The 14746-nt window shown below is 35.6% G+C and overlaps 1 protein-coding gene across 1 annotated transcript in view; it reads left to right on the top strand.

Annotated features, from left to right (window-relative positions):
* The window catches only part of si:ch211-246m6.5 (von Willebrand factor D and EGF domain-containing protein), a 75829-nt gene that overhangs the window by 28290 nt on the left and 32793 nt on the right, over nt 1-14746 (top strand). The window contains exons 13-16 of the mRNA XM_067415748.1: nt 4704-4840; nt 8213-8374; nt 9567-9668; nt 13827-13941. Of these exons, the coding sequence (XP_067271849.1) occupies nt 4704-4840; nt 8213-8374; nt 9567-9668; nt 13827-13941 (516 nt within the window). The remainder of the gene's footprint in view (nt 1-4703; nt 4841-8212; nt 8375-9566; nt 9669-13826; nt 13942-14746) is intronic.

Below are 14746 nucleotides of genomic sequence, written 5' to 3'. Positions count from 1 at the left end.
ATTAGCTTTTCCAGCCAACCTTCATATAAATGAGATATTGTTATGCAGGTATGCTAACGCCTGGCACTGTGCCAGACGCCCATGCCCGCTCTCTGATTAGCATTGGGATCTTCGCTAAGCCATTATCTCCCTAGACGTTTTTCGCATGCTCCCTGGGGCTGACTCAGTGACGAAATGGGAGTTTTAACACAAATTAGCGAGAAGATTAGGAGCACTAGAGAAGGCTGTTTATCACAGACTGACGTTTTTCAACCTCTCCGAGAGTGAGCTCTGATTTATTGTAACCGCGCTAGGATCAACGTGCAAGGTAGCACAGGGAGGACGGCTAGATAAATCTGCTTAATTGCCCAACTGATCATTGGCTGATGCCTCTTTCACATCTGGGAGCGCTATTCATTAGTTGTTTTTTTTAAGCCTATGACACATTTATGGCTAAAGTGTTTTTGGTTGACTTTATTTGCACTTCATCCAGACAAATGCTGGACTTGACTTTGTTTGTACTCACTCTTTGCATCGTGATTTGTGAATAGTTATGTTAGCATACTAGCATACTATTACTTCTCCTGTATACTGTATGTATACAGCATGTTAGTTTTCTACGTACTGCATTAAACAAAGAATGCGGTATACAACACGGTATTCCACACTTCATTGTGCCCAACCTGGCCTTTCATTTCCAGATAGATGGAACGGGAACTAATTACTACTGCTTTTTTTTTTCATCTCTCATTACTTGATTGGGAAGCCAACATTTAACATGTTTTTACACAACTATGAATCAATAAACATTTTTATTTTGTGATAACTGCATGACACAGTTTCACTTATTGCACTAAAAAATGCTGGGTTAAAAGCAACCCAAGTTAGATTGAAAATGGACAAAGCCAGAAATTGGGTTGTGTGAATGGGTCCACTCAAACAACCCAATTTCTGGGTTTGTCCATTTTAAACCCAACCTGGGTTTTTTTTTTACCCAGCATTTTTTTTTTTAGAGTCTATTTATATTTTTAAATAGTATATTGTGGATACTATTTTTCTCTAGTGTTCTTCTGTGTTTAGCAGAAAAAAGAAACTCATACAGTTGACAGAATTTCTATTTTTGGTTGAACTATTCCTTAAGTTGGCATACTAGCGCATGTGCTCTGGGACATTGAACTGCGATGCTTATTTGCAAAATTTGACGTCAAATTCCAACTCTCATCTTAATTCTTTACTATACTACAAATATCCAAAAACAGAATATTGTAATAAGAAAAGGGATGGTTGGAAATAGGAAAGGTATAACAGGGCTAAGGCAGTCCCATGACCCTTTCAAAGGGACAGTGCACCCCAAAAATTAAATGTCTGTCATTATTTATGAACCCGTGAGGTTCCAAAAAAAAAAATTCTGCATGTAGAACAGAATAAGGGTCATGTGAAGCCTTTTTTTCTATGCTCATATCTTCCAAGAACAACAAAATAACACCATATGGGTTTGGAATGACATGAGGGTGAGTAAATAATGACAGAAATTTCATTTTGCCTGAATGATTCCTGTAGTGTAAGAATGATGCATCCTGGATACATTATCAGGCTGTGATCGCCATTAGATTCACCTCAAACTTTGATAAGGGGAGTGGGGGGGACTAAAGGGATTCAATTTCAATTTTCCACACAGAAAACTGCACATCACATATTCCCCTTGGTCTTCTAGCACATTTTATGCTATTACTGCCTAAATGAAGGGTATCCAGGAATCATTTCAGAACAAGGCTCTACTACTCTTTATTTCCCATAATTCCTGGTGGAGTGAAAATCAAGTCTATAGAAAAGGCAATCGGACTAGATTCAATACCTCTGCATATCGAGTTTCATTCAATAGTGGAACAATCTGGAAAACCTCACTATTATATTGCTTTCATTCAGTCGTGATATTCAGCAGTGAGACAGAGGTCACATTCTGTTGAAAGGACTCTGCATGGATTCATCTCAAACTCTTTTTTTTTTTTTACAGCAGGTTCAGTGAGTCACCCGATCGCTCCTCATTTATCACTTCTCTTCTAACATAAAGCACAAGCATTCGCCCTTGTGGCAGAGATTAAAAACTCCTGAATATCTCTCACGCTCACTTCCTGGCCGGTCAGGGACAGTGTGTGAGTGTGTGCATGTGTGTGTGCGCACACTGCGTCAGTGCTCGAGGCTTGTCTGGTTCAGAACTGCATTTTAGGAGCTCGGGAACAGAGTGAATCATGGGAAAGTCTGAAAATCACCTCACTGACCTGCTGAGCTGAAAATATTTGATCTCTGAGGCGATTAGGAAGGTGTATCTGTGGCACTCCTGTAGTGAGGGTTAAGCTTTCTTTAAGGTCCTAGATTTTGTGGTAAAGCCATAAGGATCCCATGCATATGAGTGTAATTTAGTTGACTCTGAATTATTATTTTTTTACTGCACAAGACCCGTTTTATGGAATGGTACTTGTGACATTTGAGTCAAAACAATTGGCAGGTTATTTAACATCAATTAACAAGCAATTACAATGTTTTTAGCAATTGAACTATCTAGATAGATAGATAGATAGATAGATAGATAGATAGATAGATAGATAGATAGATAGATAGATAGATAGATAGATAGATAGATAGATAGATAGATAGATAGATAGATAGATAGATAGATAGATAGATAGACAGACAGACAGACAGACAGACAGACAGACAGACAGACAGACAGACAGACAGACAGACAGACAGATGTATTACATGATCTATTTCATGATAAGCTAAATATGCATGCAATATAAGTTCTTAAACATTTAAAACAATACATTTAATATCAGATTTTCTTCTTCAGATGTGATACTTTCACTGCTTGACTTACAAATTTGTCTTCAAAAATAATTTATGAACTTATAATTAATAATTACTATGAGTTTGATTGTCTCTGATGGTAGTATATCTTTCCTAAACAGTGCTAGGGAGCGATTAGTTTTATTTTTTTGTAATTATTTTATTACAATTTTTTACCATGTGTAAAATTACACCAAATGAGGCCATCTGGAGAAAGTTCCTTGATGAGGCTCAAATTCATTAGCACTCACTTCTGTGCTTAATTGTTCTCCTCCGAGGACCATTTTCTCTCATATCTCTTATTGTTTTCCTCCTCCTTTTTTAGATATTCGCCACTCTGGCTTTGGCATATCATCCCAGTACATTCATTTTCGTTTGCGTCTCAGATAAGAGATTTAAATAGACTTCCACCCTGCGGAGATCCGAGCGTAAGGTTATGCTCTGGTAATAAAAACACTGATTTGAAATGAGCCAAGATGGGAGCGATAATGGCATTAAGCGAACGTAATTCTGCCATGGCACAGTCATTTCAGCCTGTCGCTGAAACTATATTAAATGTTGTTGTGTTTTATAAGGCCTGAGAGACGCCCAAACAAGCTCGTATTTACTCGTTTGCATTATTCAAGAACCTCAATTATTGAGAACGTTATATTCCCCAGATCTAATTATACTGTAATATTTTTCGTATGTATCCGTTCTCTGTTTAATGGCAAATGCAGGCTGGCAAGGTCAGAAACCAGCAGGCTGAATATTTAGTGATGTATTGTATAGCTTAAAGCTGGGATTGTTTGGTTTGTTTGTTTGTTAGTGGCAATGTACTTGGAAATGACTTTCGTTTTAGGGTCTTTCAAACTGCCAGTATTGCATTTTTTCCATTTGTGTCTCGTAAACTTTATTCACTGGTGGTTTTCGCAAAGGACGGGCATTTTCGGCAGGCCACATTTTTAAAGACTTCACATGAATTTACAATAGAGTTTCTGGGTTTAACGAGACTCCCATAGTGCCTTTTCAATGACTCGACAACGAGTAGACTGCAGACTGTCATTTTTGCAGTCTTGTTCGAGTGTAAGATTTATTTTGGATGTGGTTGAGTTGAAGGACAAAGGAACACATTGGTTTTGACCTTGCGACCCAGAAAAGTGCATACTTCTAGCCTGACGCAGACCCACATCAAGATGTTTGGTCTGGAAACTCACCATTGACAGGGCTCAATCCGAAGGGCAGGATAAACGGTTGTCTTTCAAGCTCCCTCTGCATTCAATTGGATAGCGCTTCAACCAACCAGAGCAAACTTTCACTGTTTCCGGTCAGCAAAACTCTTGAACACATCTTCTCTTTTTAAGAATGACTTCAGTGCTGTTCTTTGTTCTTTTCTCAAAGAAAAGCTTAACTCCAAGTCTTCCAGAGTCGCGGTCAAAGCTGATTCGAAAGACCGCTGTTCGCCAGCTTCTTTGTTTACAAGTAACACGAGGAACCGTCACAACTCTGCCATCATTATGTTAAGCCCGCCCACCGACTCTATACACGATATGATTGGCCTGACCAGAGTTCGGTTTTTCCAGCTCATAGGTCCACCTAGCATTTTTTAGAGTGTAGGGTGCATCTAGATTTCTAGGCTAGCATACTTCTGTTCACTCCCCAAATTGCTCACGACCAAGCAAGTGTGTATTTATGTGTGTATTCTTGAGTGATTGCAGTGTCAATACCGATTCACAGGCCACACCCCTCAGGTAGGCCATGCCCCTAGATACTTACAATCAGAAAATGTTTAAAAAATAATTATGATGCTCTTCTTAAGGTAATTTAAGCAAACCCCTAACAATTTGATTATTTGTTCAGATTATGTACTAAATTCTCTGTTTCTTTGGTTTCCGCAGGTCAGCCAATAGAAGTCACCGATCTGGAGAACGGCGGTTTGTGTGACGTACGAGAGTTCGACTGTGACAGCGTAAGGGTCTTCGGGCTGGGTTTCATCGACTCACCTGACCTCGCATGTCTCGTGATCAGATTAAAGGTGCGACATAAATGATGTCTTGAGTATCACATGATCCTTATTATGAATATGATGTTTAAGTATTAGTTATGGATTTTGGAAAAAGATTTATATTTTAAAGGGGTGGGGGGACACAGTTTCAGCCAATCTCACGTCAATCTTGAGTAACTTTAGAGCAGTATTGTATCCTTAATATCTCCGAAAATATTTATATATCCGATTATATTTATAAAAGAAAGATAGGCTGTAGCGAGTCTTTCCGGAAAAAACGAGCGGCTGGAGGCGTATTGTGTGGGCGGAGCTAAAGAATCACGAGCGCGCAGCTATTCCGGTGAGAGCGTCTGAAAGCTCTGACATCCTCAATCGTGGAGAAAAAAACTGAAAAAAAACGTTACCCTAAATAAACCATTGAGATCAATCAGATTTAGCCATACATATATGATCCAGAATGTATATACTGTAAATTATATGCTTAGCGGCTTGTCATGCTCGTGCGTTTTACAACATTTGTGTGTGTTTACTCGTGGACCTTATTTGGTTTATGGACTATTGTATGCCATTTAATGTTAACAGTAGCAAGCGGAATGGTTTTACACGTCAGACTAGTGCGTGTTAACATAGAAAAACAATGGAATAGTAGCGCATTTGAATGATAGTCAATAGCTAACAACACATTTCGATTTGAAGCAGTTTTACTCACCGCCTGCTTCCAATATAAGATCGTGAACCTTAATCGCTGTAACCCCTCCACCTTTCAGCATTAGACGAGCTACAAATCCGGAATTGAACTGTACCTTGTTTATAAACCATCGTCGCCGAAATGCAGGGAACAAACTAAAACACCTGCACTTTAACACTGGGTTCTTTGGGAAGCTGTGCATTTCGTGAAGTCCTGTCCTAAAGTGTTTGCTCTCTTGCTCTAGTCGCGTGTGTCCTTCCGGGAGAAAATCCTGTACGGCCCGTACAAGGACATTCCACCCTATCTGACGTCAGATAGACTCATACTCAAAACAAAAAAAAACTTTCCGAAAGTATTGCACAGAAATTAGATTATTTTACATTTTTTGGCACAGAAAATATAAAGTATTTTTGGCCCAGAAATACTCCATCAAACGTTAAACTTTTTTTTTTTTTTGTCTATGTTTAAGATTGGAATCAAAGTGTTGAAACCTATCCATCACAGGAAACATTCTGCATTTTTACTTTTTTACACACAAAAAAAACTCATCCTGTATGATTTATAAGCATTTTGAAAAGTGGGGACATGGCCAATGTCCTCATATTTCACCCTCTCTTTGTAATACCTGTGTCATACCCATGTCATTATACACACACACACACACACACACACACATATATATGCATGTGTATATATAGAATATACTGTATATGCATCAGTAACTACATTTTAGTTTGTTTATCATAATGCTAAGATCACGTTTGACTCTTAAGCCTGTCTTCTTTAATATTTCATCAAAGAGTCTTTATGAATCTTAGCATGGCTTTTTTTTTAATACCTGCTTGCCATCTGTTTGTATATTAAATTAGAAGTTTGGGGGTAAAGGCATAGGGGGACATCTGATGAGATAAAGAAAGCAATAAAAACGGTAATCAGTCAACACAGCAGAGCATATACAAAGAAAACAGCGCAATAAGACCGGTAAACAACATGCAAAAGCTCACATTACGTGCTGTAATTATCGGCTGGTGGCTCTTTTATTAGATTGTCTAAACGTTTGAAGTGCATTTAATGATGTCAAATCGCTGCCCTGCGGGGCTGGGTTTAACCCTCATAATCTGTGAGACCCCAATAGCTCAAAAAACATTATTAACCTTGAACAGGTTAGTACTTCTGAATCTATGAAAAGTGCATGGCTGACCTCAATAAAAACAAGCCAGAGGAACATATTAAATGCATGTGATGGTAAGCCAAATGTTAATTTAAAAAAATAATAATAATTTAATTATTTTTATATAGAGCTTTTGAGTCTTTGGGACTGTAAATTGGGGAAAATATGTAAATATGAATATGTTCCCAGCTTTCTTTCATTGAAATTCCACTGTTTGGATGTTTCTGAACCGCCCCCTTTTCTCGGTTTCCCCAGAAGGCATTTCACCTCCTGTGTGGGGTCATCCCATTTGAACAAATTGATTTGACATTCATTATTCTTGCTGTTCCTGTTTTTCCTAAAGAATGAAGGGTCAGTGGTGAATATTGCTCTAATTTGTTTCAAGCATCTTAAGTATATATGAATTGTAAGAAAAAAGGTCACCTACAAATGTACATTTCGACATTTATGTACTCTAAACTGCAAAAAAAAAAAAAAAAAGTTGTAAATAACACAGTAAATTGGAGTATGTCTTACAAACCTGTGTGACTTCCATTCACTTTCATTATATGAAAAAAGCAGCCAGAACATTCTTCAAAATATCTGATTTTGTGTTTCACGGAAGAAACTAAGTCATACAGGTTGGGAAAACATGAAGGTGAGTAAATTATGAAAGAATATTCATTTTTAGGTGAACTATCCCATTCAATTCAGTGCTAAAACTTTAGGACAGCCATATGCACTTCAGATATTTGAGATTGAGTTAAAACAAAAAAGAATTTGGAATGATCTGCCCTTTTAAAAAAGAAGTGTGCTTTATTTTATTTTTACGTTTGGTTAAGTATATTTTATAAAAAATACTCTACTTGCAGAAAATGTAATATTTACGAAATAAAAGGCTGCTTAAGTGCGCTCAAAGGGTTCACTTTGACTATGTTTCTTAAAGTGCACTTTGTAATCATATCAAAGTTTGTTGAGTAAATTCTACCTAATCATGAATCAAATCATGAATCAATACGCTTATTCATAACCATTCGAATCTTTGTTTGAGGATTGAAAACAAACCCGGAAGAGAAGACAATGCGGAATAAAGTCGTATTTTTTGTTATTTTTGGACCAAAATGTATTTTCGATGCTTCAAGAGATTCTAACTAACTGATGTCACACATGGACTACTTTGATGATGTTTTTATTCCCTTTCTGGACATGGACAGTATAGTGTGCATACACTTTCATTGAAGGAACAGAAAAGCTCTGGGACTAAATATAAAATATCTTAAACTGTGTTCCGAAGATGAATGGAGGTCTTACAGGTGTAAATTACAAAAAAAAATATTTTTGGGTGAACTAACCCTTTAAGTTAATGGGACAAAAAAACACTGTTTAAATATCAATCAATTACTAAATAACATACAATTACGTGTCTGAAACCACTGAATCCAGTTTACACTTACGTGTGTTCTTTTACAGTACATTCTTTTCCCAGTGTGTTTTAAAAGTATGCTAAAATGTACTTCATTTTTTTCACAGAAAAACCTATCATTTTCTGTTGATGTTTTTTTAGTACACAAATGGAGCTTGGATCCCTGAAGAGGAAGGGACAACCAAAGCATCCTTCCTGAGCTCCAAAGCGGTGGACTGCTCCGTACCGCGACTCGGCAACATGGCCATGGACACGGTGGACTTCACGGCCAGCGAGCAGCCCTATGCCAGATGGGAGATTAAGGTACCTGTCCATCAATCTCAGGGACAGGGATCAGTCCGAGGGTTCCTGTGATTGATTTTCCACTGCCATTTTTTGCAGCGGCTGAATGAATCAAAATGTCACCGGTCTGATAAAAGCAGGTCATCTTTTTCGAAACTTTCCATTGTGATTGAAAGATGAAGCACTACCTTCTCTATATTGGCGAAATGTAATTACGCACAAAGTCTCCTTCACAGTTGTGGGTTTAAACACTTAAAACCAGCCTGAATTTATGCCGGTCGCACGCGCTGTTTGAGGCCAAGCTAAATGATGCGTTCCTGAGCGCTTTAAAACATTATATCTCGTCGAAATCATCAAACCATGAGATGGAGGCGAGCTCTTCCGTTCTGAACGACAGCCATAAAGGCAACACAATCATTTTAATCATTTTTATGCTTTGACGGCCCATATAGGAAACCAACCTTTAGGTATATGGCTAACATAAACATTCAAAAGTTCATAAAGTCAATTCTGGTCCTGCGATCATTGACCTCCTCGCTCGGTCCCAAAGTGGGCCTTGATCTATGTGCGTGCGTGTTAATGAGTGTGTTTACTGATGTAAAAAATGGATAGCTCATGATGAAGGGTCATTAACATAAATTTCAATGTTCAAAAAGCCACAGGGCTCCTCTGAAGGTCAGAGCAAAGGCATATCCGTGAGGTAATACATCTCGAAATCCACCTAAACTCCTGCCCGCATTAATCTCAAAGGCTCGCGGGATTAACACTCACAGAGGGGTTGAAAAATGAACCTCGCATTTGGATTTACGCAAAAGACGCTCTGAAGTATTACGAGACATTCTGCTTTTTTTGCGTCACCTGCCAGAAGAGAGTTTACCGACCATAAACATTGCATTATCTTAATGAAAATGTATATGGGTTGCTATGACGACAACACAAACTTAGGTTTTTTAGCAGTTTTACAGTCTCAAATACAGACTCAAATCCATATTCATGTCAAATTTACCTAGTAACTTTTGTAAATAGCCATGTAATAAACAGCATAATGTGAAACAAATTTGTTCATAGAATTTGCTGTCTGGGATTGTTTTGCAACAAATACCGGCTATAGTTGACTGCACTATCCCTTTTTTACTTACTTTTTGACCTTGAGGGCTATATTCACTCACATTCATATGTATTTAAACCTCTATATCTCTCTTTTCTTCTTCAGGTGACTAATGATGGTCGCCAGTACAGCGAGGGGAAGTTTTTAACCCTTTATGACGGTATCTGCCAGTTGTGCGAGACTCCCTCAGGACTTTGCAAGCTGAAGGTAATGATGTAGTCTTAAATAGGCCAATGGGTTATAAATAGTCATCCATTCAACATGTTTTTTGTCAACAATTAGTGTATGAAATGTGAGAAATTATACATGCATGCATGTACATACTACGCATGTTATGGGTTAAATTGTATTTTAAACTATATTTACATTAGCTGAGTGAAATGGAAATGCATGCAAAAAAGGCATTCTACAGCTTATGAGAAATATACTGCGTCTTTACAATTTAAAGTTGATTATAAATGTCTAAATAGACGCACAAAATAACAGACTAATCATAGGTTATTATGCAAAAAATAAAAATTGGCACAACAAAAAGACAAATCACAATTCAGTTTGCAAATAAATAGTGACATCACTATTTATGTTTTAAAATTGAAAATGTCATAAAATGTAATAATACATTTCCAAATATTAATTATTCTTTGTATCATTAATGAGATGCATTATAAAATGTAAAATAGATGAACTATTATTATTATTATTAATTAATTATTATAGTTGATCAGAGTTCTGTCAAATCGATTAATTACGATTAATGACACTGGAAAAAAATAGTTGGTTTAACTTAAAAAAGTAAGTAACCTGGTTGCCTTACACTTTTTAGTTTATTGCAATAAAAAATTGAGTTGATACAATGAAGGAAATTAGTTTAATAAAAAGAAACTCAAATTATTATTGTATCTGAACCACATTTTCAGATTTGGAATTTGGGAGGATGAATTTGGCACTTCACTGCGTCCTCACAAATAAAGTAACCCAATATGCTTACAATTTAAAAAAACAATTGAATAAGGGTTTTCGATTCTCAAAAATGTTCATTGTATTAACTCAAATTTTAATTTCAATGAACTCTAAAATTTAAGGCAACCAGGTAACTTTTTTTTATTTTTTTATTTACAGTGCACATCTCAAAGTTTCAAAATGTAAATGATTAGAATTTATTTTAGTGTGTGTGTGTATGTGTGTATGTGTGTATATTCTGTGCATATATAAAAACTTTTAGATGCGATTAATTGTTATTTTTCAAATGTAACATATACAATAACATTTATATATATATATATATATATATATATATATATATATATATATATATATATATATATATATATATATATATATATATGCAATTAGACATATTTATAAATAATCACAAACGCAAAGACAATTCACAATTTAGTTACAAATGAACTGAGTTTGGCAAAAAATGGATGGAAAAAAAATGGAAAAAATATTTTCATACATTTTTATAATAAATTCTTTGATGATAATTATTCTGTTTTATAATTAATTGTATGTATTACATAAATTAAAATGTGATTAAAAATAATATTATTTATTTATAATATTTATTATCGAAAAGTATATATACGTTGATCTGAATTAAAGGGATAGTTCACCCAAAAATGAAAATTACCCCATGATTTACTCACCCTCAAGTCATTATATGACTTCTGTCAGAAGCTAGATATTTCAGTTATAAAGTTTTAAATATGGATATATGTTTGCATTGATACACAAATGCATTGCTTCGCTTCAGAAGGCCTTTTATTAACCCCCTGGAGTCGTATAGATATCGTTTATAATGGATGGAAGGATGGATGCACTTTTTGGGGCTTTAAAATCTGGTCCCCCATTCACTCTCATTATAAAGCTTGGTAGAGCTTAGACATTTTTTAATATAACTGATTGTATTCATCTGAAAGATGAAAGTCATATAAACCCAGGATGGCTTTAGGGTGAGTAAATCATGAGCTAATTTTCATTTTTGGGTGAACTATTCCTTTAATTACATAACATTGTATAAAGAAGAGATATTTCCATACTGTATTGTTCGGAAACCCATTTGAATTAAAAACCTATTGCATACTGTGCTAAAACCAACCCTGATTGTCTCTGCACAACTTCCCTTGCGGACCTTCCGTTCATTTATCCGTCTGTCCATTATCCTGAACTTTACATTCACTGTGCGCAAAATTACTCCCTACACTAATGGCTTGGATTTTCCACCGGAAAATAAGTCGCAGAGGATGCGAGTTTATAGACTCGAAAAGCAAAAAGCCTGTCATAGCCGTTTAGTGCCTTAACTGCACCGGGACAACAGCGATACGCGAGGCCACGAGGGTGTGTGTTGGAAAAACCCTGAGCGTGGATGTGGAAAACAGACAATGGCAGATATTATTCCCGACATCGAGACCAAAGACTGACGGTGTAAGCAATCCCTTGAGCACTCGCTCGTTCTTGCGCTCTTTCTCTGGGTTTTCGACTGCCACGTGGCATGTTATCTCACGGTGAGAGATGAGTTATCTAGGTGGATCCGTTTGGTCTGTGTTTATCTTCTCTGCTTTGCCGCAGATGTCCTCCGGGCGTTGCGACTTACATGTCCCGCTGGATATTAAAAACTTGAAATACAGAGATTCTATCAGCGCCAAGCTTTATGCTTTGCTGATTTATAGCAAAAATGGCTGAGCTTTATCTCAAAGGTGTGACAGGGGAAGTGTAACCGTGAGCAGCAGCAAAACATCTCCATGCTGGTTGATAAAGCTGGAATCTTCTTTCTTTCTTTCTTTCTTTCTTTCTTTCTTTCTTTCTTTCTTTCTTTCTTTCTTTCTTTCTTTCTTTCTTTCTTTCTTTCTTTCTTTCTTTCTTTCTTTCTTTCTTAATTTTTCTTCAATTATATTTTTTGATTATTATTTAAAATTTTGAGGTTATTTTGTGATAGCCTAATATGCAATATTTATATTATTTATTTTTTATTAGCTATTTTTCCCCATTGAAAATAAAAGAAAATGTATTATTTTTTTATTAAAACAGTATTCCATGTTATAGAGACAGGACATTCAAAATAAAAGATTTTGAAGGTAGTTATTGCCCTCTGGTGGCAGTAAAAAAAAAAAAAAAAACAGATGTAATGCCCTGTTATGACCACTAGGTTCCTATATAACTATATAAAGTGGCTTATAAATTCTTTAGTGTTTTAAGACATAAATACTTATTTTTACTAAGTTGTGGATTTTGATTTATTCTTAGACATTCTCAATGACTACATTTTGTCAAGGTTTAGATTTTTTTTATTTATTTATTTTTTATGTTGATTTGAATGTCAGTTTTTGCATTAATTTTAATCAAACCTGAGCACAGAGGAGAACATTTTGAACATATAACATCAAAATTAAATAAAAATGTAACAAAAATGAACAGGTATGTTTTATCACCGTATAATAGATCTGATTTTAGTCGCACTATTCATATATATGTTTGTGGGGGTGGGGGGTGGGGGGGGGGTTGGTTGTGTCTATTTTGCACTCTTGATATTTTAGTGTCACCCCTACATTGCTATGCACTTTTTTTCTGGTTCATGGCTGATTTTTGGTTTGTATCACGAAAGATTCCGTGAGTTTTTGTGTTTTTGCGAATAACCCATTCATTTCCTCTGGCGGTCATTTTTCACTGCGACTTTTTATCTCAGAATTCTGACTTTTTTCTCACAATTGCGAGTTATAAAGTCAGAATTCTGAGATATAAACTCGAAACTGCATGATTGCAGAATTTTTTTCTCAGTAAGAATTGTAACTTTATATCAGGCAATTGCGACTTTAGTTTTCAGAATTCAGACTTTATATCACGCAATTGTGGGAAAAACATCAGAATTGTGATTTTATATCACGCAATTCAGAGTTTATGTCTCAGAATTCTGACTTTAAAAATTCTGTTTTAGAAAATTTTATTTTTTCATAAAATTAAATGAAATATAAATATTACGTAAAAAAAATTACTTAAAAAAATGTCTTGGCAACACTGTTAAAAAGGTTTGTATTAAAAACTAAAATAAATTTGTGCACATTTTAGTTCTAGAGTCATGAAAATATAGATTACTTTACTACAGTTTTTCTACATTATTATTATATTATTTTCAGTGTTTCATTTAGTTTAGTTTCATGAAATATATATATATATTTTTACAGTTATTATTATTTTATATAAATTTAGATTTGTTTATTGTGATTTAGTTAACTTAATTTTTCTTATTTATTTATTTATTTATTTATTTATTTATTTATTTATTTATTTATTCTTTTAATTCACTTTTTTTATTAGTTTTCACTGGCAATGATAACACTTCTTCCCTCGTTCTGTCTCTCTCAGGACAGGTCGTGTAATATTGATGGGATGTGTTTTGCCGAAGGAGACTCCAGCCCTTCTGTTCCGTGTCTCCTGTGTAACTCCACAGCCTCCACATACACCTGGTCCATTAATCAAGGTAAACGCCGTCGATTTGAAGTCAGACCGAGATCTTACGGCAGTAGCTCACGTTATTGACCATTATCTGTACTTGTTTCACTCGCACAGCACACCATTAAGTTACAAATAAAGCTACAAGTTTTAACAGCCATGGGACGCGACCCAACAACCTTCTACGGCACAATCCGATTTAAATCTAATTTAGTGCTAATAAAACAAACCCATTAACATAAAGATCCAAAATACAAGCTATGGTCTAATATTTCATAGCCATGTTACAGATGCATTGAGACTTGATGCTCATATGGCAGATGTGGGTTCGAATCCCATCCCTGCTCTAAAAAAGACTGACTGAATGTGACTTACAACATGTATTCAACTGAATATTGTGTGAGGCACTTAGTGTGTCATTCTTTATCGAAATATAAAAGGAAGTAGGGAAGATCTGAGAGGATGCGCTCTACTGTCTTTTCTTGCTACTACTTTCAGTATGTTTGAAGTTAAAAGCTCACTGCTTAGCTAACAGACTTTATTACAGCAGCTAAACAGAGAAGCTATATGGCGAGTCAGCTAGAATATGCTTGCTGTGAATTTCTATTAGCTGACATTACATTTTTGGGATTTTACAGCGATGCAAAAAAATGAAGTAAAGCATTAGGTCATAAACTTTCATTTTGGTTTTATTATCACACTGGAAAGACTTTGGGCATGTAGTGATGTGTGATATATGATGATGCTCTTTTAAATACTGCTTTTGTCCCAGGAGACTTGATATTTGATGAAGTATTGGACGTTAGTATGGCAAAGAGAACTGTAGTGGATTA

Source organism: Pseudorasbora parva, chromosome 14 (genome assembly GCF_024679245.1).
Source record: "Pseudorasbora parva isolate DD20220531a chromosome 14, ASM2467924v1, whole genome shotgun sequence".
NCBI classification, from domain to species: Eukaryota; Metazoa; Chordata; class Actinopteri; order Cypriniformes; family Gobionidae; genus Pseudorasbora; species Pseudorasbora parva.
This window is presented reverse-complemented; position numbering and strand designations above follow the sequence as displayed.